The 25,889-nt window shown below is 45.7% G+C and overlaps 1 protein-coding gene across 4 annotated transcripts; it reads right to left on the bottom strand.

Annotated features, from left to right (window-relative positions):
• Positions 1-2,144: 2,144 nt before the first annotated feature.
• On the bottom strand, positions 2,145-20,064 carry ANXA13 (annexin A13). 4 transcript variants are annotated; one of them, XM_079984495.1, is made up of 11 exons: positions 19,983-20,061; positions 15,095-15,170; positions 13,784-13,878; positions 12,236-12,406; positions 12,089-12,122; positions 11,932-12,011; positions 10,884-10,952; positions 7,659-7,760; positions 4,700-4,775; positions 3,883-3,995; positions 2,145-2,503 (listed from the first exon to the last, which is right to left on the bottom strand). In XM_079984495.1, the coding sequence occupies exons 1-11, from the start codon at positions 19,995-19,997 to the stop codon at positions 2,384-2,386; spliced, it is 951 nt and encodes a 316-aa protein (XP_079840621.1). In that variant the 5' UTR covers positions 19,998-20,061; the 3' UTR covers positions 2,145-2,383. The 4 variants fall into 4 exon arrangements, 3 of the variants coding, with proteins under 3 accessions (XP_079840621.1, XP_079840622.1, XP_079840623.1); XR_013840894.1 differs by having other exon boundaries at positions 2,381-2,503; positions 3,883-3,991; positions 19,983-20,064; XM_079984496.1 differs by lacking the exon at positions 7,659-7,760 and having other exon boundaries at positions 19,983-20,062.
• Between the last annotated feature and the right edge of the window lie 5,825 nt (positions 20,065-25,889).

The raw sequence follows: 25,889 nt of genomic DNA on the forward strand, positions 1-25,889 counted from the left end.
CTGAAGTGTATGTAACCTGAAGTGTATGTAACCCGAGGTACCACTGTATGCTACATGCTTCAGCCACCCCCACCAGTGGATGTCAAAGATGTAGGGCAGGGAAATATGACATAGCGTCAGGAAGCCAAGAGGGCACACGGGTTAAGTTATCCGAGCTGGTTTGGAGGAGAAATAAGAAACTTAAGATGCTGGTGGGTTTCTTTATTTTGTTTTTCATTTGGCAGCAACACTTGTTTTTCGTTTTGCTTCTTGCGATGTTCAGTTCTGCCCTGAAAGACAGTTCATCTTGCAACATTTTCTTGTGTCCAACATTACAGCTGTCCACGACACACTTTACAGTGCGAGAATAGTATGGAAAAATAGATGCTTCACCCCACTGACCCCCTACGGCAACTTATTGCTTATGCAATTCCGTTACATGAATGTTTACTTGAAAGCAAGTTCCACTGGGGTCAGTAGGGCTCTTTACCAGGTGAATGTGGGAAGGAATTCCCGTCCTGATTTGCAAAGTGCCTTCTAATCTGCCTTTATCTCAGTGAAGAACTTACTTGGAAAATCTGAATGAAAAGTTAACAACATGGCAACTGACTTTCGGGTTTGGTGGGTGTGCGTCAGTAAACGAGGGGAATTAAGACTAAGAGAGCTGAGTGGGGGTGCTTGTGTAATCTCACTGTATACAAGTTGTACAAGTGTCAATAAAGTATTTCAAAGTATTTTTAGTTTTGCATTAATGGGGGTCACTGTGCCTCGCATTTTACAAGGCCGAGGGTGAGAGGCGGTGAGTTGCAATAGGTTCTGGGCAGCCATAAGGGAATACAGTGGTACCTCAGGTTACATACGCTTCAGGTTATAGACTCCGCTAACCCAGAAATAGTACCTCGGGTTAAGAACTTTGCTTCAGGATGAGAACAGAAATCGTGCTCTGGTGGCGCAGCAGCAGCAGGAGGCCCCATTAGCTAAAGTGGTGCTTCAGGTTAAGAACAGTTTCAGGTTAAGAACGGCCCTCCGGAACGAATTAAGTTCTTAACCTGAGGTAACACTGTATGTATATTCTGCTGAATTAACTTGTGGGATTCACTAATACAAAGGGTGCGTTCAGACGTGGGGATCATTGCGTTAGCCTTCCTGTGCAAAAGGACTGATTGCTAAACCACTCTGGGAAAAGTAGCTGTGGGGAGGGAATAAAGGTAAAGGTAAAGGGACCCCTGACCTAACGGTCCAATCGTGGACAACTCTGGGTTGTAGCTCTCATCTCGCTTTATTGGCCGAGGGAGCCGGCGTACAGCTTCCGGGTCATGTGGCCAGCATAACTAAGCTGCTTCTGGCTAACCAGAGCAGCACATGGAAACACTGTTTACCTTCCTGCCGGAGCGGTACCTATTTATCTACTTGCACTTTGATGTGCTTTTGAACTGCTAGGTAGGCAGGAGCAGGGACCGAGCAACGGGAGCTCACCCTGTCGTGGTGATTCGAACCGCCAACCTTCTGATCAGCAAGCCCTAGGCTCTGTGGTTTAACCCACAGCGCCACCCGCTGTGAAATGAGAGAATTTGTTGTTTAGTCGTTCAGTCGGGTCCGACTCTTCATGACCCCATGGACCAGAGCACGCCAGGCACTCCTGTCTTCCACAGATGAGAGAATAGGGGTCTCCTAACAACTCTCAGCATCCTTAATGAAAAATATTTCCCATAATTTTGGGGGGGAAGCCATGATGTTTTAAAGTGGTATCATTGTGCTTCAAATGCATGGAATGCTTGACATGTGGTAACACAGTGAGCTATAACACAGGTAGGACTTTGAACCTAAACACTCCATCCCATGCGCTCCCAGAAGTGAGAGTCAACCCAAGAATAGGCCCTCTGGCTCATGGCCAGATCTAGTCAACTCATGGGATAGCTTCAGAGGGAAAGCTGAGTCTATGCTGGCTACTGTCCCTCCAGCTCTTCGGGGAGGCCAGCTCCTATTTCAAGAACCGCTAAGTGTGGTAAGCGGGGTCAGTCCACAACACTGTGCTTCTTGAGAGAGAAGAGCAATTGCTGCTTTGCCTCCCCTTCAAGGAAAAGAGCAGATTTTCTGGCAAAGCTGAGGCGGAAAATCCCACATGCCTGTTCTCGGAAATAAAAAAAACACAACAACAATATATTCAATTACTAACATTATGTTGCTGTTTAATGACACTCTGTATCAGCCGCCCGAGGCTGCCTCTTGACTCTGCCCAATGGTAGGACCAACATTGCAAAGAATTCTGCTCATTGTCTTCATTTAAAAAACACACAAACCTACAATTGAAGTAGTAATCTGCTAGAGCTATTTAAAAACTCCTTCATATATCTATATCTATATCTGCGCCATTCATTTCGGCACCCCTCTTTTCAAGAAGGTCTCAGTGCAGTAGGGAGAGCAGCAGCTTCCTGAAATCTCCCGAAGTCTCGGATCGGATGGCTTCGGCCAGAGACCTGCTGTACATCTGCTGAAACCTCTCCTTGATTGTCTGAAGGTCAATCTTGAAAGCAAATGAGAAGAGATTAGGAGCCCTGGGGTCAAAAGCTTGAAATGCCAGAGCATACTCTTTGGGGCCATAGGTGAGAAATAGCAGGAGGAGATAAGTGAGCTCTCCCAGGACACACTCAAGCTAAACTTTTCCGGCTGTTGCTTGTGAACCCCAAGCCCTGTCCATATATAGACAAGGATTGGAACAAACTATAAAAAAAACCAACTGCCAATGATGCAGGAGCATGCCTTGCCCTGACAAAGGAAATGGGGTCCTTCCATGGAGTGAAGTATTCTGGGAGAGGCAGCTTGAGAAGAAGCCCGCAAAACTGCAGTTTTTCCAGGTTGGTAGACCTTACCTTTGTAAATGACAGAAATTACTGCGCCAAAAGGAAAGGGGGAGAGGAGCAGTGGCCTATTCAAATCTGGTAGGTGGCTTTAATCATATTTCTGCGTGGACTATCAGGAGACCTGCAAGGACGCCCACTTCCCAATACATTCAGTGAACATGTGAGAGGGTGAGTGGAATTGCGCCCATTAGTCATGCCCTCTGATGCCAATGTGCTCGCTTACTACATTCTGATTACTGCTCATGCCAGGTGCCCTATGGGCATGAATCTGTACTGATATAACCTCCTTATTATTCATTTTTAAATTAATTTATATACTGCTTACATGCCCAGTTTTTAAAAAATGGTGTTTAGAAAGTTGTAACCATTGTAGAATGTCTTTGCTTTTAAATTCTGGCTATGATTGCTGCCCTGGGCACTTTTTGGGAGGAAAAGAAGGATATATAAAATAAAATAAAATAAAATAAAATAAAATAATAAAATAAAATAAAATAAAATAAAATAAAATAAAATAAAATAAAATAAAATAAAATAAAATAAAATAAAATAAAATAATAAATGGCTTCTAGGCACTTTAAAATCACCATCAAAATCAATTAAAATACACAGCAAAACAAGCCTGCCTCCTTAGTGTATGTGTTAGGGGCTCCCCAATTTAAGCATCAACATAAAGTCAAAACAATGTTTTCATAGGTCTACTTACGTAGGAGACTGTTGGCACAATTAAATCAGGAAGTTTAAGTTCAGCGGAATGGTTGCCTAAAGAGGTGTGCCTTTGTGAGCCAGCAGAATGCCAATACTGTTGGGGGACTTTCATATTTCACTTGTGTCCATGAGTGAAAAAGCCCAAATTAAGTGACCACAAGCCGAAAATCATCAGGCCACTGGTGCTAGCAGAGCTACTGCATATTATTAGGGTGACAAGCATGCTGCACAAGTGATCTCCGTGCTCCCCTCTTTCTATCCGGTCACTTTTAAAGGCAGTACTTACTGCAACGATAACACATTCACACAAGAATTTAAGAATCCTCAAACGACTTACCTCAGCTCTTGTCACCAGGATGCGAATCAAGGTCTCCTCGTCGGTTCCTGCACCCTTCATGGACTCATACAGGCGAGTGGCGAAATAGGCTTGGCAGTCCCTGGCACATCTTACTAAAGAAAAACATTCCACGAGGACCCACAATGGTGCCATCAAGAATGAAAATATTCAGCCAATGAATCCGATGCAGAGGGAAAATGATGGTCTGAGTTTCCTCAGGCAGTAGTTGCTGGGCAGGGGCTACTGTTGGTGCAGCTGGCAAGTGAGTGTCAGCTTGAGTTTTGGGTCCTGGGTCACTTGGAATAGGTGTGGGTCCTCCTTGACCCTCCTGTCCCTGTGGAACACCCATTCTGGGGGAGTTACGGTGGCATACATTCCACTGGTTGAGCCCCGGCTGAGTCAAGTTGAGCTACATCGGGACATAGGAAGCTGCCTTATACTGAATCAGATCATTGACCCATTGTAGATCAATATTGTCTACACTGACAGGCAGCAGCTGTCTGGGGTTTTAGACTGGGCTCGACATGCAGAGCAAATGCTTAGCTTAACTGCTGAGCCAGGACCCTTCCCCAAGATCTGCTGGGCTCAGGTGAGACAAGCCGACCCACCTATTCCAAACTCCGCTCATCCCGGGAAATCTGAAGTTTGAATTGTGCTAACAAGGCAAATTATAATTTTAGAAGGGGCTGTGTCAGAAGGGCTTTGGGTTCCAGAATATGATCCCCTCCCCACTCATGATTTCATCCAGTGTAGCAAATAGAGTCACTTCAAGAGATGATGATTTAAAAAATATATATTAAAAAGCCTTTGTTTTTACCAAGAGTTAGATAGGCCTTCTCAAGGTCTCCAGAAGTTTCGCTCTTAATGGCATCTTCAATATCTTTGCCAGTCAGCTACGGTGCAATAAACAAAGAAATCTCATAACTGCTCTTTGTAGTGCAGAGTTTAGTACAGAGATACCATGCAGCACTGCTTTTTTTTGGGGGGGGCGAGCAGGGGTTCCTGCTCTTTCCCCTTTAGCTTGGTACATAAAAATGTATGCTGTCAGTGGGAAGGTGGGGAAAGGAAGAACTTGTCTGCTTAGTTTATGTGTAGGGACTCTGGAATTCAAGCACACACCTTGGTCCTGTATACCTGAAGGAGTGTCTCCATCCCCATCGTTCAGCCCGGACACTGAGATCCAGCGCCGAGGGACTTCTGGCGGTTCCCTCATTACAAGAAGTGAGGTTATAGGGAACCAGACGGAGGGCCTTCTCGGTAGTGGCGCCCGTCCTGTGGAACGCCCTCCCTTCAGATGTGAAGGAAATAAGCAGCTATCTTATCTTTAAAAGACACCTGAGGGCAGCCCTGTTTAGGGAAGTTTTTAATATTTAACGCTGTATTGTTTTTAACACTCGATTGGACGCCGCCCAGAGTGGCTGGGGAAACTCAGCCAGATGGGCAGGGTATAAATAATAAATTATTATAATATTATTATTATAAAATCATAGAATCACAGCATTGGAAGGGATCCCGAGGGTCATCTAGACCGACCCCTTGCAAAATGCAGGAATCACAGCTAATCTCTGCTTTAAAACTTCCAATGGAGTCTACCACCTCCTGAGGCTGTCCATTCCACTGTTGAACAGTCCTTACCATCAGAAAGTTATTCCTCATGCTTAGTCAGAGTCTCCTCCCTTTGCTACTGGCCTAAACCCTGTTACCGGTTTTGAAGCTCTGCTTAAATATAACCGAAATTCCACCTTAACTATTAAAAACAAAAACCTGGCAGCCGGCTCCGAATCCTAGCTTTTGCACAAAAGATATTTTGTGTAAAAGCCAGACCACCTTCGGCCAGTCAGTTGGCAACTTTAGCGAGTAGTCAGGGGTGAAGAACTTGTGAGTTTGAGGCGAGCCTTATTTTTAGAGTCTAATGTATTTGCTTAAGCAAAACGAGGCGTTTAAATAACTTTAAACTTAATCTAAATAGGCTTAGGGTTTAGTTAAAACAACACTTTTTGAAATTGCATTTTATCCCAGCCTTCCTCGAAGGAGGTGGGTAACTGAACTAACTGCCACAGAAATGACCCATATTATTCTCCTGTTTCATTGCCTCCCTTTCTCTCCTCTCCTTCCCTTGCCTGTCCTGGGTTAAATTAAGGATTTAACTATGGAATTCGCCACTACAGAGAAAGCAGCCTTATATTGAGTCAGACCATTGCTCCATCTAGCTCAGTCTTGTGGACACTGACTGACAGGGGCTCTCCAGGATTCCAGACAGGTCCAAAAAATATCTACATGGTGCCTAGGGAACAACTTGCACCTTAATATCAGCAAAACAAAGGAGATGGTGTTGGACTTTCGGAGGAAGAGAGGTGAACTAGCCTCGCTGTATGTCGGGGAGGGCTGTGTGGAGAGAGTCTCTTCCTTTAAATTCCTAGGAGTTTATCTCAGTGAAGACCTTACTTGGAAAATAAATACAACTCAGGTGGTTAAGAAAGCCCAACAGAGACTCCATCTCCTCAGAGTATTGCGAAAGAACAATGTCAATCAACATTTGATGATCTCCTTCTACCGGTCAACAATAGAAAGTGTCCTTTCATACTGCATCACGGTGTGGTATGCTGGTTTGACATCAACGGATAGGAAGTGCCTACAGAGGGTGGTGAATACAGCGCAAGATATTATGGGCTGTCCTGTGAATCTGCTGGATGAAAATTCTCAGGGATGATTCACACCCTGACCGGCACTTTCTTGATCTCCTGCCCTCAGGCAGAAGATATAGAAGCATGATTAGTCGCACCAACAGGGTAAAGAACAGCTTCTATCCATGGGCTGTTAGGCTGCTGAATGAAAAGATAACAACAGGGCAACTGACTTTCGGGTTTGGTGGGTGTGCATCAGTAAATGACGGGAATTAAGACTAAGAGAGCTGAGTGGGGGGTGCTCGTGGAATCTCACTGTATACAAGTTGTGCAAGTGACAATAAAGTATTTCAATTCAATTTCAATATTTCAATTTTCCCAGCCCTACCTGGAGATGCGAGGGACCGAACCTGGGACTTTTCTTGCTGTAAAGCATTTGTTCTGCCTCTGAGCTACGTATGGCACTTTTCAACAAGAGGTAGTGATGTCCACCAACTTGGGCAGCTGTAAAAGGTGTCATGGCGGATGCAGCAGTCCAAGGCTGCTAGTCATAATATGCCTCTCAAGACCATTTGCTAGGAATCACAACTGGGGAGAGTGTTGCTGTACTGAGGTCCCGCTTGTGGGCTTACGGCAGATACCTAGTTGGCCACTGTGAGAACAAAACGCTGGGCTCTTCTTCTCTTCACATTGGTAGTGCTGTGTCTTCATCATGGAATTCGTGGCCCTCAAGACACCGTTGGGTTCCAACTTTCACGAGCCTGCATTGGTGTCCCAAACTTGGGTCTCCAGCGGTTGTTGGACCACAACTCTCATCACCCTTAGCTAGCAGGACCAGTGGTCAGGGATGAAGGGAGTTGGAGTCCAACAACCGATGGAGACCCAAGTTTGGGGAAACCCTGGCTTACATGGTCAATGCTCAAAGGAGATGAGGGTTGGAGTTCAGACCCAGGTTCTCATTGGTCATGGCCACCAGCCAACACAATAGTTTAACAGGCATACCAAAAAGCAGCTCAGTGTGCTGATTCTTCATTGCAGGGATAGCAATTGCACTTTAAAGCTAGACGCTCAACCAATATTTTACCCACTGGTAGCACTAGCATGGAGCTTCAGGTGAAGTATCAGTTGCCACAACAGAACAAGAGTACTCACATGTTTGTAGGCTTCAAAAGTAGCCCTCAGCTGCATGTAGTTTCTCTTCGCCAAGACATCATTGAAAGCCAGCTCGTCAGTTCCCCAGCGGCCTTCTCCTGCCTCAGAGATGGAAGACCACTATAACTATAGATTTTGTGACCGATCCACTGAGAACAGGCTAAGAATTTAAACTACAGGAATGTAAATACAGTGGTACCTCGGGTTACATATGCTTCAGGTTACATATGCTTCAGGTTACACACTCCGCTAACCCAGAAATAGTACCTCAGGTTAAGAACTTTGCTTCAGGATAAGAACAGAAATCAGGCTCCAGCAGCGCGGCGGCAGCAGGAGGCCCCATTAGCTAAAGTGGTGCTTCAGGTTAAGAACAGTTTTAGGTTAAGAACGGACCTCCGGAACGAATTAAGTACTTAACCTGAGGTACCACTGTATGGGTCAAGCAAAAATTCCTCATACTATTTTTCCAAATAAACAAGTTTGCCTAATATACAGATTTTTTTGCAAGTTTGCCTAATATACAGATTTTTGCAAAGCCGTTTTATCTAAGATAATGCATTTTTGGCGTATTTTTTTTCACCAATGTGCATTTTAAAAGCAGAGTCTACCCTCATATATGTGTTTTTGGTACACATTACTCGGCTGGAGAACTGCGCTGCAATATTTGGAGGGGCGTGAATTTCAAAGGACGGCTGTTTTTCAGTCTGCATATTGTTTCAGGATGCGTGAATCACGTAGGTTCACAGTTAAACCCGAACTGAATCAATTTCTGCCCCATGTCTGGTATAGATAGAATGGCCACAGGCCCTCTTTCAACAGGAGAACAGCCAGCCCTCTGTTTAAAGCAGGCTTCCTCAACCTTGGCCCTCCAGATGTTTTTGGCCTACAACTCCCATGATCCCTAGCTAGCAGGACCGGTGGTCAGGGGTGATGGGAATTGTAGTCTCAAAGCATCTGGAAGGCCGAGGTTGAGGAAGCCTGGATCAAAGTCCAGTTTAAAGATAAAGAACCATGAGAAGAAAAGGCAGGAGTTTCAAAGTTGCTCATCGGCCATTAGCACCTGGGCAACAGACTGAGTAGGCATGTAGACCACCTCCTCACAGGGTTCCCCTCTATGATGAGATAGATGTATTGTATTCCTCTGCTTAATTTTTAATTATTTATAAATTTGCACCTGTACCAGTTAGCACAGTGGTTCTCAACTTGTGGGTCACCAGATATTGTTGGACTACAACTCCCATCATCCCTGAGCTCTGGCCTTGCTAGCTAGGGGTGATGGAAGTTGTAGTCCAACTACATTGGGGACCCACAGGTTGAGAAAGGCTGAGTTAGCACATATCAGGTGTTTCTGTTTGTTTGTCCGTTTTGCAGGTCTCTGCTTAGTCTTGGCCTCTTCTTTGGGTGATGCTTATCTATTTTTTAGACAGCGGCCACCCCAAGGGAGGGAACTTCTTCCCTGTAAGGACAGTTTAGCAATGGGATAAATGCTCAAGGAAGCTTTTAGCTGATGGTGGATATTAAGAGTTTGCTTAATTGGAACTGGTGGGCGGTTGGCTGTACCAAAGCACCTGGAATGCAAATCCCACCCAACTGCAGGTCAGGAGAAACACTCTTGAGACCCTCCAAGTGTCCCTACTTTTCTTTTTTTCTTTTTAATATAATTTTTATTAACAGGCCAATCAAATCACATTATTTCCAAATCACATTAGTTCCAAATTATACAGCCAAATTTTTAATTTTTTGTTGGGGGTACCCATACTTCAAGCTCCGAAAAGGGGTCCAAACATCACTTATATTGCTGCTTTAATTAGACAGTTCTATCCAGTTCTGTCCAGATAGTCTCTTTGTTACTTTCCTCATCTTCTTGTTGTTATCATATATTCCTTTCTTTGCGATCTCTGATAATCTTCACAAGCGGGTTGAAAACAAACATCCTCTGTGTGGGTTTTACACTCTCCAAAAATCATATCACATAAGGACAGACGCCATTTCCACACCTCCGTAAAGAAACTTTCCCTCAGTCTGTCCGTTGATTTTCCCAGGCTTGCCAAACATATCTCAGAGGGCTCTGCCAGGTCTAGATAACATTCCAATAACCATTCGCATTCCGATGACCCTGGTCCTCCCCCCCCCCCCGTCCTTCTTAGGCAAGCCTATCTTGGCGAGACGCCATTTGAAACTGCATAATAAAACTTTCCTCCGTTCTCCGATGTTTACCAATCCTCTCTTTGATCAATAATTCACTCCACACAGTTCTTGAATTCCTGCTTGTGATTAATAAATTGCAATGATTCTTCTCTCTGGGGTGGAGGGTTATTAATACTCACATAAGGCAAAAAAAAGAAAAGTTTTCCCTCCACCTCCTTTCCGTTTCACTCCAAACATACCAGTCTTTTAATGGTGATTCATCACTTGATTTATTTGTCCCGTCCGTCACTCCACTCACAGAGATCCATTAATCAGCAGTCTTTACTCCCGATCTTCGCTTGATGTATGTGCTTTAGCTTCTTTCCAATTATATATTTCCAATTATATATTTCGAGCTAAAGCGAACCAGTGCGCTGATTGGAGACAGTGTCAGGAAGATCCGACTTCACACGAGGGCTTGTGCCAAGTGTCTGCACCCCCTTCTTTCAAATCTGGGGGTGAATTATGGACACCGCTGGCAAGGCAGTCCCCCCCATCCCCTTGGGGGTGGGGCGGGAAGGCTGCATACTTCCCATAGCAGTCTCTTAATTACCTCGTGTGGGTCGGAGAGATGTTATTGTCTGCCATCTTCCAATGCGCCCCTGGTGGCCCCCCAAATGTCCCTACTTTTCAGGGACAGTCCCAGATTTTCAGAAGCCGTCCCGGTTTCTGATTTGATCCCAGAACGTTCCGCTTTTCCTTAGGACCTCCCTATTTTCATTGGAGAAATGTTGGAGGGCATGGTTAGGATGTCTTTATTTTCATTGGAGAAATGTTGGAGGGCATGGATAGGATGTCTCTATTTTCATCAGAGAAATGTTGGAGGGTATGTACTCTCTGTTGCTTGTTCTATAGAGAGTGCACCTAGACAGCTGGGGAAGCACCAGTTTGGGGATCCAGCTGGGAATATAGCTTGGAATTTCAATGTGCTGAGTCTGAGAGCACGGTACCATGCTGTCTGCCTGTGTGGTTGCTTCAGAACCCTAATAATAATAAAAGCTGCTCCACCTGTTTATGTTATATCCTTATTGTGCTTACTTCATAGAGATCCTTGGCATCTTTCTGGGCCAGGTTTTCGTTAGTCTCCATCCCTTGATCTCTGCTAGCCTGGGGGTGGAAATGACACCCAGTTAAGAAAAAGCACAAACAAAGAACAGGTTGTTTTCCTTCTAGCATGGAAGGTTCCCCCTGCCTTGGGCTACTGGAAATGGTTTTTAGTGTTCCTCAGCAATACCCTCTGATTTCAAAGCCTGTCTTCTTAATTTCAGGTCTGCAGCTACTACTTGCTGGTGAGGGAATTAACCCCGTAACTTATTTGTTTGCTCCAGAATTGAGTCCTGTCATTGAAAGTGAAGCAGGTGAACTCTTCCCAGAGTGGCTTAACAATCCCTCTTTCCTGGGGAACTCTAGGAATTGTAGCTCTATCAAGGGAACAGGGTCTCCTAACAAGTCTCAGCACCCTTAATGAACTACAGTTCCCAGGATTCCTTGGGGGAAGCCATGACTGTTTAAAGTGATGTGATACTGCTTTGAATGTATAGTGCAGATAGGTTGGGAATACACAACCAACCAATTTGCACACAATTTAGTGTTGCAGGCAGTGGTGTGCATTGTCAAGATTCTCCAGAACGGAGGTGAACAAACAGGGACGGCTCTGGAAAAATGGCTGGTGTAGATTAAGCACCCTTTATTCCGAAAACTTTAAAAACCATCTGACAAAGAGACGCGTCAGTTTTTATGCTGCCCTCTAGTGAGTGTTGACAAGCAAAACTGGAAGCAAGACACACAAATCTGGTTTTTCCCTGTTGTTTCTTCACTTTTGTTTTGCCCCGTAAGATAAACCTTCTGTATTCCCTGAGCTTTCCCCACTCAGCAGTAGCTTGAAGGAACAAAGGAGATAAGAAAATCCATGTGCATTAAGTAGAATGAGATGGTAGCTGGGCACAGCAATTTGAACCCCCAATCTGCTGTGCAGTGCAGTTTGGGGGTGACCCTGCTGCAAAAGAGCACCCCAATGGCAGACAGGTGTCTCCAGGACTCAGGTTCTCCCCCTCTGTGATAAAAAAACAGTCCAACCTCTCCTCACCTTCAACACAGAGAGGAGTATCTTCCTCACTGACCCACTGGTATCGCTTTTGACGTCAGCTTCCAGATCCCTGTCAAAGACTTTGAAGAAAAGGAAGAGAATGACTGCTCGGGCCTTTTCACTCAAGCAGGAGTTCTTGAAATAAGACATGACTTACTCCTTTGGTAGGCAGCTTTTATGGCTAAAATTTGCTGGGAGAGAGAGAAAAGAAAAACAGGTGGTTTTACGGGAGGAGCTGTTTTTCCTATGTTGTTATCTGGTTAAAAGACATTTAAAAGTGATGCAGAAGGCCGGATGGCCCTACCTGGTTGACCCGTGTGCACAGGATCTCAATCAGGACCGACTCATCTGTCCCCACACCTTTCATTGCCTTCCGAAGCTGCCTGGCCTCGTAGTCGCACGGCTGGTCCAGTAGGGCCAGGGCAGTTTTTTCGAAATCCCCACTCAGCTCTCCTTTCAGCACATCTCCCAGATCCTAAAAACAAAAACAAACAAAAAAAAAAACACACGTAAGGGGGAAAAATAATCACAAGCCATCCTTTAAGTCACAGCGAAGAAAAACCTTGCGCAGGTCAAGAGGACAGGAGGCAAATCGGTGGGACTTGCTAAAATGTATATGTCTGAATCAAATAAGTGCTGGAGATGTAATGAGGTAGAGGGTACGTTTTATCATATGTGGAAGCCAGTGTGGTGTAGTGGTTAAGAGCAGTAGACTCGTAATCTGGTGAACCGGGTTCGATTCCCCACTCCTCCACATGCAGCTCCTGGGTGACCTTGGGCCAGTCACACTTCTCTGAAGTCTCTCAGCCCCACTCACCTCACAGAGTGTTTGTTGTGGGAGAGGAGATTGATAGCCGCTTTGAGACTCCTTCGGGTAGTGATAAAGCGGGATATTAAATCCAAACTCTTCTACTTCTTCTTCTTGTAAAAGGTGAAAAGAGTATTGGGAAATGATATATAATGAATTGGAAAAAATGTCTAAAAGTACCTTTCCAAAAAAGTCTGTCCTTTTTGTTGGGGATAATTCAGAGGGAAATCCCCAGGTGTCAAAAAAAGACTATTTATGTATGCTACTACTGCAGCCCGTGTTTTGCTAGCCCCAAAATGGAAAATATGTGAGGTCCCAACCAAAGAGGAATGGCAACTTAAACTGAGGGAATACACACACCTTGCAGATTTAAAATACAGAATAAGAGAACAAGAAGAACATACCGGTATATTTAGATAAGACTGGAAAATGTTTACTGATTATATGGGTGAAAATTGTGTACATTTAAAAAAACTGGTACCATTAAGATAAATTCAACAGTGTAAATAAGTTTTGATGCTGTAACAATGGACTACTGAATGATTTAGTTCATGTAAAATATGCAGGGATGTATGGTATGCAAAATGAACCGTGGAAAGAGAAGAAGGGATGTCATTCATTTAAGATTGTCGGCCACCTCATGAGAAGAGAAGACTCCCTGAAAAAGGACCTGATGTTGGGAAAGATGGCGGGCACAAGGAGAAAGGGACGACAGAGGACGAGATGGTTGGACAGTGTTCTCGAAGCCACCAGCATGAGTCTGACCAAACTGCAGGAGGCAGTGGAAGACAGGAGTGCCTGGCGTGCTCTGGTCCATGGGGCCATGAAGAGTCGGACACGACTAAACGGCTAAACAACAACAAATGGATACTTTGAAATGTAAATTAGAAAAATTTAATAAAAACTATATATAAAAAAGGAAGAGGACTGGTGGGAACAGTGGGTGGGTGCTGTGATGCACGGCTGACAGCAGGGGGGAGAACCTTTTGCGCTCTCGAGGGCCACATTCTCTTCATTTCGAGGGCCATACACCCAAAACAATACCTTGCCATATATGGCTTGGTACTTCTGCTTCATTTGCTGTCTCTGGTCTGATGAACGGTTGGACAAGATCTCAATAATGACCTTTTCATCCGTCCCTGGAAAACATGAATGCAAAGGAGGACGTCAGCATGAAACCAACCTTTCTTGTAAAGTGGAGAGGGGATGGACAGTTATCCCTTTCTTCTCAATCTGAGAGTTTAGGGCTAGCACTGAATGGATGTTGCATACATAGCCATAAATCAGATATAAGGTAGAGGTAAAGGACCCCTGGATGGTTAAATCCAGTCAAAGGCGACTATGGGGTGCAGCGCTCATCTTCACTTTCAGGCTGAAGGAATTGGCGTTTGTCCACAGACAGCTTTCCAGGTCATGTGGCTAGTATGACTAAACCACTTCTGGTGCAACGGGACACCATGACGGAAACCAGAGCACACAGAAATGCCGCTTACCTTCCCGCCACAGCAGTACCTATTTATCTACTTGCACTGGTGTGCTTTCAAACTGCTAGGTTGGCAGGAGCTGGGACAGAGCAGCGGGAGCTCACCCCATCATGCGGATTTGAACTGCCGAACTTACGATTGGCAAGCCCAAGAGGCTCAGTGTTTTAGACCACAGTGCCACCTGTGCCCCCTAAATCAGATATGGGGACTCTGTAGACCTCTAGATGTTGTTGAACTCCAACTGCCACAAACCCAAGCCAGCATGGCCAACGGTTAGGCATGATGGGAATTATGGTCCAATAACATCTTGGGTTGCCTCCAACTTAGTGCTACTCAGAGGAGGGCGACTGAAATTAATGGCCCTAATCAAGTAGAGTTGATTAATTTCAATGGGAGTACTCTGAGGGGATCTAACACTGGCAACAACGGTTAAGTCCAGCCAAAGGCGACTATGGGGTTGTGGCACTCATCTCGCTTTTCAGGTTGAGGGAGCCGGCCTTTGTTCGCAGACAGCTTTCTGGGTCATGTCTAAACAGCTTCTGGTGCAACAGAACACCGTGACGGAAACCAGAGCGCATGGAAACACCATTTACCTTCCTGCTGCAGTGGCACCTATTTATCTACTTGCACTGGCATGCTTTCAAACTGCAAGGTTGGCGGGAGCTGGGACAGAGCAACGGGAGCTCACCCCGTTGAGCGGTTTTGAACCACCAACCTTCTGATTGGCAAGCCCAAGAGGTTCAGTGATTTAGACCACAGCGCCACCCGCATCCACTGTCCCCCCATCTAAAAAAGAGTGCCTTGTTTTGTGGCAGGGTTTGGTCCTCTGCATGGGATTCTTGCCATGCACGGTAAGTAGCAGGATTCTTACCCATCCCTTTGCAAGCTTTATGGACCTTCTTGGCATCTCGCTCGGCATCAAAATCGTGGTGGCGCCGAATAGTTGGCTAAGAAACAGAGGACATTATTAAATGATGGGGGTGACCATATTGCTCTCCCCTTACAGTTGCCTTTCTGTCTCTATTTATATACCATAAAAAAATATGAAGGTGCTTTTACAACAATAATATTTACACAGAAAAATTTACAAAGACCACCAACTATTACGGAAAGGTGCTAATTGAGGGGTCAGCAACCTTTTTCAGCCATGGGCCGGTCCACCGTCCCTCAGACCATGTGGTGGGCCAGACTATATATTTTCTTTTGGGGGGTGGTGAACGAATTCTTATGCCCCACAAATAACCCAGAGGTGTATTTTAAAGAAAAGCACACATTCTATTCATGTAAAAACACCAGGCAGGCCCCACAAATAACCCAGAGATGCATTTTAAATAAAAGGACACATTCTACTCATGTAAAAACATGCTGATTCCCACACTGTCCGCGGGCTGGATTTAGGAGGTGAATGGGCCACATCTGGCCCCTGGGCCTTTAGGTTGCCTACCCCTGTGTTACTTGCCTATAGAAGCTTGGCAGCATAGAAAAATTTTCTGCAGGCATTTGAGGGATAAACCAGAAGGCATCTGCAATTGCCCTTTGCCCTGTCTTTACAACTGCAAAGGACACATTCTGAGCCTGACCAGCCACACCTGACACCCAAACACTCACCTGTAGGGTTGTTTGGAGGTTAGCCTCATCCCAGACCCTGAAATTTCATTTTGTGTGAATTTCTCCTAATACTGTACAGTGGTACCTTGGGTTAAGAACTTAATTCGTTCTGGATATCCGTTCTTAACCTGAAACTGTTCTTAACCTGAAGCACCACTTTAGCTAATGGGACCTCCTGCTGCTGCCGCGCCGACGGAGCACAATTTCTGTTCTCATCCTGAAGCAAAGTTCTTAACCTGAAGCACTATTTCTGGGTTAGCGGAGTCTGTAACCTGAAGCGTATGTAACCTGAAGCGTATGTAACCTGAGGTACCACTGTATACACATTTCTTGCATGCAATTTTGCCTCATGTACACATTTTTGCAAATCTATTTTCTCAAATATGAGATGCTATTTTCACTAATATATGCGGGCTTTTCTTTTCAGCCAGAGCTCAGCTCTGGAACCTCTTAGGTAGGCGCCATTGCCATTCTAAGAGAACAAAGGAGAAGTTCGTTGTGAGCTCTGACACCACTTTTACTAGAAAAATAGCATTCAATATATTTATGAAATTTTGTAAGCGCTACTTGGCTGCAAAATTATATAGCAAAACTGGGGAGAATCTTGAAGGGAGGCTGTGCTGTGGTTCTGGTGTGGTTTTGGAAAATATGGAATTAGGTAGGCTCACCTTTAAATATGAACTGAATTTCTCCTCTGATCTGTACTCTGGAGTCCTTGTAACAGATGAATCACACATCCCATGCATCCATACACACACATCATAATGAGAGGCATTGGGCTAGATAAATTATATTGACTGAAACTACGTCAATAAGTCAACCAGGAAATCCTGAAGACATGAACACCAAATGTCTCATTTACGTTTCAGCAAATACAGTTTGATGGCAGAAGGTTAGCTTAGGCAAATCAAGGCTGAAGATTAATTGTCCATTGACTTGGGTTTAATTATTAATTGTATTAGGAGCTTCTAGACTTCAGGGAGTTTTTTTGGCTATGCTGATGGGAGTTGTATTTCAAACATCTGAAGATTGCCAGCTTGTTGAAGGCTGTCCTGGAGAGCAGAATTAACATGGGGCTACATGGGCCCTATGGGACGTGGGTGGCGCTGCGGGTTAAACCACAGAGCCTAGGACTTGCCGATCAGAAGGTCGGCGGTTCGAATCCCCGCGATGGGGTGAGCTCCCGTTGCTCGGTCCCTGCTCCTGCCAACCTAGCAGTTCAAAAGCACGTCAAAGTGCAACTAGATAAATAGGTACCACTCCAGCGGGAAGGTAAACGGTGTTTCCGTGCGCTGCTCTGCTTCACCAGAAGAGGCTTAGTCATGCTGGCCACATGACCCGGAAGCTGTACGCCGGCTCCCTCGGCCAATAAAGCGAGATGAGCGCCGCAACCTCAGAGTCGGTCACAACTGGACCTAATGGTCAGGGGTCCCTTTACCTTTACCTTACATTGGCCCTATAGCAAAACGTTATCACAGTATATAATGTGGGTGCTGGGTGAGTGTTCTGGAGCAAAAAGGGTTGTGTAGGTGAGAACACAGGAAACTGTCTTACATCAGGACAGATTATTTCACCATCCAGCTCAGTGCTTTCTGGCAGAAGCTGTCCAGAATTTTAGCTCTGCTTCGTTTTTCTATTAACTGGAGATACCAGAGATCAACCCTGGGACTTTTTGAATGCAAAACGTGAGCTCCACAACTCAGCTATGAGCCCTCCCTGCCCATGGCTTACTTCCAGGTGGTTTTTCTTACCAGGATTTCCCCCCTCTTCTCAGTTAAAACTATGATATCAGAAGTGAGCTCCTCTGGGACAAAGGTCTTGGGCAGTGAGGGAATGAATGCAGGAGCATTTGGCTCTCCTCACATGCATGCCCCTTTTGCTATAATAACCAGACCCCCATCTCCTGTGTTATACATGATTGGGGCAGATTCGGGTTTAAATAAATAGATCTGCTGGCGTTAGGTAAAGGTAAAGGACCCCTGGAAGGATAAGTCCAATCAAAGGCGACTGTGGGGTGTGGCACTCATCTCACTTTCAGGCCAAGGAAGCCGGCGTTTTTCCACAGACAGCCTTCTGGGTCATGTGGCCAGCATGACTCGACTCCTTCTGGTGCAATGGAACACCGTGATAGAAGCCAGAGCGCACGGAAACACAGTTTACCTACCCGCCACAGTGGTACCTATTTATCTACTTGCACTGGTGTGCTTTCGAACTGCTAGGTTGGCTGGAGCTGGGACAGAGCAGTGGGAGTTCACTCCATTGTGGAGATTCGTACCGCCGACCTTCTGATGGCAAGCCCAAGAGGCTCAGTGGTTTAGACCGCATGACCCATATCACCTGGCATTATTCCTAGTTTTGCTATAGTCCCATTCACCCATTCATTCCCTCTCTATGTGCACAGGAACTGTGTGTATTGGAGGCATAGGAAATGTGTGTATTGGAGGCCAAACTGTGTCTATTAATCCCACCCTTGATGCAACTTTGCCCACCAGCTGAGGTTCTGTTTACAAGCTTCCCATTGTCATCTGGTTGGCCACTGTGAGAACAGGTTGCTGTTCTAGATAAAGCTTTTGCTCTGAATCCACAAGGCTTTTCTTCAGCTTTCAGCTAATCCCCATGAGTCAACTATATCCCCAGAAATGGTCCGGATAATCTGTGTGCCCATACTGACCCCACCCTTAGTAAACCATTTACCAAACTCTGATAGACTTGACTTCTGCATAGTTTTAACGTGCAAAATTCATAAGTGTCTAGATTGTTTACAATGTAATGTTAAGAAGCAACCCTCTGCATTAATATAATTTTCTGGTTCCCCTTTTTTTAACCCCCTTGCAGTAACTCTAAGGAGCCAAGAGAGCTTCAAAAGAAGAACCAAAATTGCCTTTCGGGAAGCATGAGAAGGTGGCATAAGCAAACCGGTTTAAGTTAAGCCGGTGTAAAGTTACACCAGATCCAAACCCTGTTCAGCGACAGGGTTGCTGCTGCTCTGGCTAAGACTGGCAGAGGGAAAACAAGACTTTAAAATACAGTGGCACCTCAGGTTACAAACACCTTGGGTTACAAACACTTCAGGTTACAGACTCTGCTAACCCGGAAGTAGTACCTCAGGTTAAGAACTTTGTCCCAGGATGAGAACAGAAATCGTGTTGCAGCAGCGGGATGCCCCATTAGCTAAAGTGGTACCTCAGGTTAAGAATGGTTTCAGGTTAAGATGTTGGGTTTTTTGGAGCTGGCTGACCTGACTGGAAAAATCCACGATCAGAAAGAAGAGGAGATACAAGAGGACTGGAAGAAATTTAAAGAATATTTAGCTAAATATTGTAATATAAGACAAATAGAAAATTCTTGGAAGTAATAAATAGGCTTAGGGTAGAATAAGAATATGTGGTAGTAAATATTAAGGATTAGAATATTAGTAAAACAGAAGAGGATAGTAAATGAAAGGAATTGATTTTATCAGAAATATGATTATGGAGAACTGATACACAGGTGATACAATGAAATTCAGTTAGAGGGAAGTCAGTTATCAATGTAACAAGAATTGGATATTTGAAAAAACAAATTTTCTTTGTGTTTAGTTAATTGTTTAGTTAATTGTATTGTAGTGGTCTTTTATTTTTGTCATAAATCTGGAAAATTAATTGAAAAAATTGAAAAAAGTAAAGAAAAAAGAACGGTTTCAGGTTAAGAACGGACCTCTGGAACGCATTTAAGTTCATAACCAGAGGTACTACTGTAGTTTTCAGTGCCAGATGGGGAGGTTAAGTGACCAAGCAAAACAGGCTTAGGACCTAGGCTATGTCCAGCCACCCCTGAACATTCCCCTTGGGAGGCTTATACTGGCCTGGCCCAGCCAGTTTGGGATGCTGGGATATCTTTGGCTGAATCCAATGCTTTCCCCCCTCAGCCAGAACTCACAGGAACACAGTTCTTTCACCTCTCAGGTGGGCGCCATTGCCATTATAAAAGAGCAGGGAGGCGTTCAGGCCGGTTCTGACACCCCTTTTTCTAGAAAAATAGCACTGGCTGATTAAAAGGGGTCCCTTTAGCATATGCCTGTAGGCAGCAGACATGAAAACAATTGATATTTGGACCCCCATAGTGAACAAGGCTAAATGGGCGAAAGGGAAGAGGAAGATTACAGTACTTACATGAAAGTTGCCCATCTCTCCTTAGAACTTAGGGACGTTGTTGTCTAATAAGGCAGGTGTCTCTTAATATCCAGGTTTTATGCTTTTACAGTTCCGGGATTAATAAATAACCCATGGCATCATTTTAGTCATTTAATCCATAAGTGATTGTTTGTACCATCTCTTTCTTAATACTTAGGGGCCATAAATAACACCCCCCCCCACACACACACAGAAAAAAATTGTGCTTTGAGTAGTCATCTAAAGGTGCTAGATTTATTTGAACAGATTAGGGAGGAGATTCCCCCAGCTCCACACAGAGAAACACCTTCCTGGAAAAGCATCTGGGGAGAAGGAAGACCAAATATAATAATAATAATAATAATAATAATAATAATAATAATAATAATAATAATAATTTATTTATACCCTGCCCATCTGGCTGGGTTTCCCCAGCCACTCTGGGCAGCTTCCAACAGAATATTAAAAACAATACAGCGTCAGACATTGAAAACTTCCCTAAACAGGGCCGCCTTCAGTTGTCTTTCATGAATCAGGGAAGGAGCAGCTCTTGAGAGCTTTGCCAATGTGTGGCGTAGATAAAATTGGGCAGACTCTCTCATCATACTTCTAAAAGCTGGGACTATTGCAATGAAGCTGAACGGACTAACAAAAGGAAGCCACCCTGCGCAGTTAAACTGTGGAATCGGATCCCACAAGATGCAGCAATGGCCACAAACCTGGATGGCTTTAGAAGGGAATTATGCAGAAATTCGCAGACAAGGTTGTCAATGGCTACAAGCCATGATGGCTTTAAGTTTTACCTTCACTGTTGGAGGCAATATGCCTCTCAACAGGGGTGACCTGCCTGAGGTAAAACAGTAAGGTGCCGTCCCCCGGCTGCCTGCCACCCCCCCCCCCAAATGTTAATATTGGAATTTGTCACACAATCCTCAAGCAAATGTTTTCCAGCTTGTATTCATAGGTGAGGCTAATTAGTGTTATCGAAAAAGCAAACAGAGCGTACCTGTGGAAGCCTGTACTGGACCACAGGGAGCATTGCTGTCGGTTATTAATTGACCAAGTATATGGGGAGAGTTTGTGCTACGCTGAATTTTCAAGGCTAACGTGAAACATGAGTGAAGAAGCACTCACAGGGTAAGGGCTCTGGGATGGGGTATTTTGGAGTGCAAAGAAATCTTTAATTATCATTTTAAAAAATAAATTACACGCATATGCCCTTGGCTTTGCTAAGTTCTTACCAGAACGTTTCTTTGTCTTTATACTCTACACTGATGCACAAACACAATTACAGTACATATTGTTCAGTTGTGTTTAGAATTGCCCTCCACTGTCTGTGTACAGCAAGGTTTAGGGAAATTATTTGCCCACAGCTAGGCAGCTCAGTTTGCATATTACCTGCATAATCTTGTCTTGACATGGCAGATAATGGTTTTTCAAAGAGAGGTGAATGGAAGGATAGGTGGTCTAAAATAAGGGCAACTTCTAGTAATAGGCCAGTCTTGGCCCACCTGTCTTCCTCATTTGGCCGGTGAGGTCATTTTCAGCAAGCCATACTCACCTGCTCTGCACCTGATGTCATACAGGTAAGGGCGGGGCTTGGCTAAGTCCACTTTGTGGCGCTCCCAAAGCACCGCACAACCCACTGGTTGCCAGGAGCCTTTGAAGCACTGCAAAAAAGTGAGGACTCAGCACTAAGCAGGATTGCTGCTCCTTCACACTGACTGGTGCAAAGGGAGAATGATCCCGCTGAGCTTGGGCACAGGGAGCCTTCTGGTGTGCCTGAACTCAGCGGTCAGCAGAACTGACTGACTCAGTTTCCTGCTGGGCTCAGGAGAGTGATCGGGGGGGGGGGTGCCAGTTTCCTGCAGTTTTCCCCACCCTTTTAAAAGATTGCTGAAGCAAGCTGTAAGCAAGCATAAATCTGACCAATAGGTAAAGTAAAAATATCTAACAACTTCAGCCCAAGTAGCCTGAAGGCTGATGGCAATAAGACCTAGAATCACCTGCCCCCCCCCCCCCGCCATCTCTCCATCTTTTATGACGCAGAACAAAAAGGCGAAAAGGTCCCCTCAAAATTCTCCTGGAAGCAGCAGTTTAAGAACACGCTACCTGCAGCACTGTGGGTTAAACCACAGAGCCTAGGACTTGCCAATCAGAAGGTCGGCGGTTCGAATCCCCACGACGGGGTGAGCTCCCGTTGCTCGGTCCCTGCTCCTGCCAACTTAGCAGTTCGAAAGCATGTCAAAGTGCAAGTGGATAAAAAAGTGCAAGTAGATAAATAGGTACCGCAGGAAGGTAAACGGCATTTCCGTGTGCTGCTCTGGTTTGCCAGAAGTGGCTTAGTCATGCTGGCCACATGACCCGGAAGCTGTATGCCAGCTCCCTCGGCCTATAGAGTGAGATGAGCACCGCAACCCCAAAGTCGGCCACGACTGGACTTAATGTTCAGGGGTCCCTTTACCTTTACCTGCCTCTACTTACCAGAAGTGAAGGTGGGATCAGTGTGTACATCCCTCATGCCATCTTCAGTTCTTCAAAACCATTATGTGACTCATCATAATATTGTCCTATTGATCTTAACACCCATGCTGAACACCGTTGAAGGGTGCACTTCCTGGCTGCTGTTGGTGAATATTCCAATATACACATTTTTGTATGCATGTAATTCTGCCTAATATACGTATTTTAGCCAAGATGCTTTCCCTAAAATGCATTTCTATTTTCGCTATTATTTGATTTTCTGTGCACATTTGACCCGGTATATGCCTACAGCGCGGGTGGTCTAAACCACTGAGCCTCCTGGGCTCGCCAATCAGAAGGTCGGCAGTTCGAATCCCTGCGATGGGGTGAGCTCCCGTTGCTTGGTCTCACCTCCTGCCAGCCTAGCAGTTCAAAAGCACACCAAAAAGTACAAGTAGATAAATAGCCACCGCTCCAGCAAGAAGGTAAATGGTGTTTCCGTGTGCTGCTTTGGTTTCGGTGTTTCGTTGTGCCAGAAACGGCTTAGTCATGCTGGCCACATGACCCAGGAAAACTGTCTGCGGACAAACGCCGGCTCCCTCGGCCTGTAAAGCAAGATGAGCGCCGCAACCCCAATTGTTCGTGACTGGACTTAACTTTGTCAGGGGTCCCTTTACCTTTACTTCATTTTTGAACACGCTACTTGGCTGGTGAACTGCACTGCAAAACTCAGGGGTGTGCGAATTTTGAAGAACGTTTGGCAGCGGCGTAGCGTGGGTTGTCAGCACCCGGGGCAAGGCAAGTAATTTGCGCCCCTAACCCCTAACCTGCCGCCGCTGCCAGCTTCTTCTTGCTGCTGCCTGGGCTGGTCGGGTGTGGTTCTCTCCCACGCTCAGCGCTGCGCTGGGTGGCTGCTGCACTGTCCCTCCCCCAGATAGTCCCTCCCTTGCTCTCTCTCCGCTCCGCACCGCAACGCGCGTCTGGCACCCTCCCCCTCCACAGTGGGCGGTGACCCGGCAGCTCGGATCGGATTCGCACAGCCAGCACTGCAGTGAGAGAGAGAGAGTGAGCCAGGTAGGGGCAGAGAGCTGCGAGTGCGAGCGCCCCCCCCCAAATGTTGCGCCCGGTGTGGCTGGCCCCCCTCCCCCCCCACGCTACGCCACTGACGCTTGGGTTTTGGTTCCTTCATTGTTTAGAAAAGTTAAGGGTTTAAATGCAAATGGAATTGAAATCCTCCTAGATATTGCACACTTCAGCTGCTTACTCCCACTGGATGATGTCTTGGGTTGTTACGTATCAGAGTGAGCAGCTGAGTGACAGATCAAACAAGGCGTCCTTTGCTGTTCATACTGGTGGGATGGAGTCCAAGGGCCCTCTGCTCTCACAGCTCAGAAGAAAGCAACTAACATGCACAAGAAACCAAGCAGATGTGGACTCTGGCCAGCTAGTTGCCTGCCCCTAGGATAGCGGAAACACACCTGTGCCATTTATTTCAATTAGTCCACTCTAAGCACGACTAAGGATGCCTCCAGCCTGTCAGCATTTTGTGTGACAGGTTCGAGGTCTGTTAAATTCTGAGGTGGCAAAAGCCATTCTCCTTCCCCTCACCCCAAAAGTCAAAGGAATTCATTCCCTTTTTCTGGATTTATTTATTGTTTTGTACAGAAACAGAGACTTCCAATTCTGATGAAAAAAGCTACGTGTCAGAAGCTCCGATGCTGTGAAAAAGGATTAACTGACGTGGTGAGAACTTGCCAAAAATGGGTGGGGGGGTGGTGGAAACCCATGTGTTTTCCAGAAATGGCTGAAGCTCCAGCCAAGAAAATACTACAGCAGTAAACGTCTCTGATGTAAAGGCCAAGAGGCAGATTTACTGTGCTCTCAGGCCTAAATCACTAATCACCACTAATTCTGATGAGAGACTAACACATTTGTTTTGGAAATCCAGTTGGGGTTGCAGGCTTAGAAAGATGTGTTTCCCATGAAAAAGACGACTAAAACACTTGCACATTAGAGCTAGTAAAATGAAAGGAGTATCTAATTTGTTTAGCCAAGAAATGGGAGACTCCAGCTATCTTTGTCATCAGATGCTGAGGCACACACACAAAAACAGGCAGCTAAAATTTCTTTCTGGATTGACTTGTGTGTTGGTGAATGGCTGTGGACTCAGAACCGCAACACCTCAAGGGCCAACTCTCCTTGTATGAACCAACCCAGTTCCTGCAATCATAATCTGAGACCTTCTTCATGTGCCTCCTCCATGAGAAGTCTGGAGGGTGGCAAGCTGAGAACGGGGCCTTTTCTGCGGTGGCTCCCCACTTGTGGAATGCTCTCCCCAGGGAGGCTCGCCTGGTGCCTTCATTAGAAAAATTAAGGCACCAGTCAAAAACATTCCTCTTCATCCAGGCTTTGGGTTGATTTGACACCCAATACCCTTTTAAATGGGACACGGGTGGTGCTGCGGGTTAAACCACAGAGCCTAGGACTTGCCAATCAGAAGGTCAGCGGCTTGAATCCCCGCGGCGGGGTGAGCTCTCGTTGCTCAGTCCCTGCTCCTGCCAACCAAGCAGTTCGAAAGCATGTCAAAGTGCAAGTAGATAAATAGGTACCGCTCTGGCAGGAAGGTAAACGGCGTTTCCGTGCACTGCTGTGGTTCGCCAGAAGAGGCTTAGTCATGCTGGCCACATGACCCGGAAGCTGTACACCGGCTTCTTCGGCCAGTAACAATCTTGCAACATTTTCTTGTGTCCAACATTACAGCTGCCCACAACACACTTTACAGTGCGAGAATAGAACGGAAAAATAGATGCTTCACCCCACTGACCCCCTAAGGCAACTTATTGCTTATGCAATTCCGTTACATGAATGTTTACTTGAAAGCAAGTTCCACTGGGGTCAGTGGGGCTCCTTACCAGGTGAACGTGGGAAGGCATTGCCGTGCTGATTTGCAAAGTGCCTACTAATCTGCCTTTCATTTTAAATTAATGGAGGTCACTGTGCCTCACATTTTACAAGGCCGAGGGTGAGAGGCGGTGAGTTGCAATAGGTTCTGGGTAGCCATAAGGGAATATGTATATTCTGCTCAATTAACTTGCGGGATTCGCTAATACAAAGCGTGCATTCAGACGTGGGGATCATTGCGTTAGCTTTCCTGTGCAAAGGGACTGATTGCTAAACCACTCTGGGAAAAGTAGCTCTGGGGAGGGAATGGGGTCTCCTAACAACTCTCAGGGGATGCAGGTGGTGCTGTGGGTTAAACCACAGAGCCTAGGGCTTGCCAATCAAAAGGTTGGTGGTTCGAATCCCCACGACGGGGTGAGTTCCCGTTGCTTGGTCCCTGCTCCTGCCAACCTAGTGGTTCGAAAGCATGTCGAAGTGCAAGTAGATAAATAGGTACCGCTCCGGCGGGAAGGTAAACGGCGTTTCCGTGTACTGCTCTGGTTC

The sequence above is a fragment of the Podarcis cretensis genome, assembly GCF_951804945.1.
Source record: "Podarcis cretensis genome assembly, chromosome: 7".
Taxonomy (NCBI): domain Eukaryota; kingdom Metazoa; phylum Chordata; class Lepidosauria; order Squamata; family Lacertidae; genus Podarcis; species Podarcis cretensis.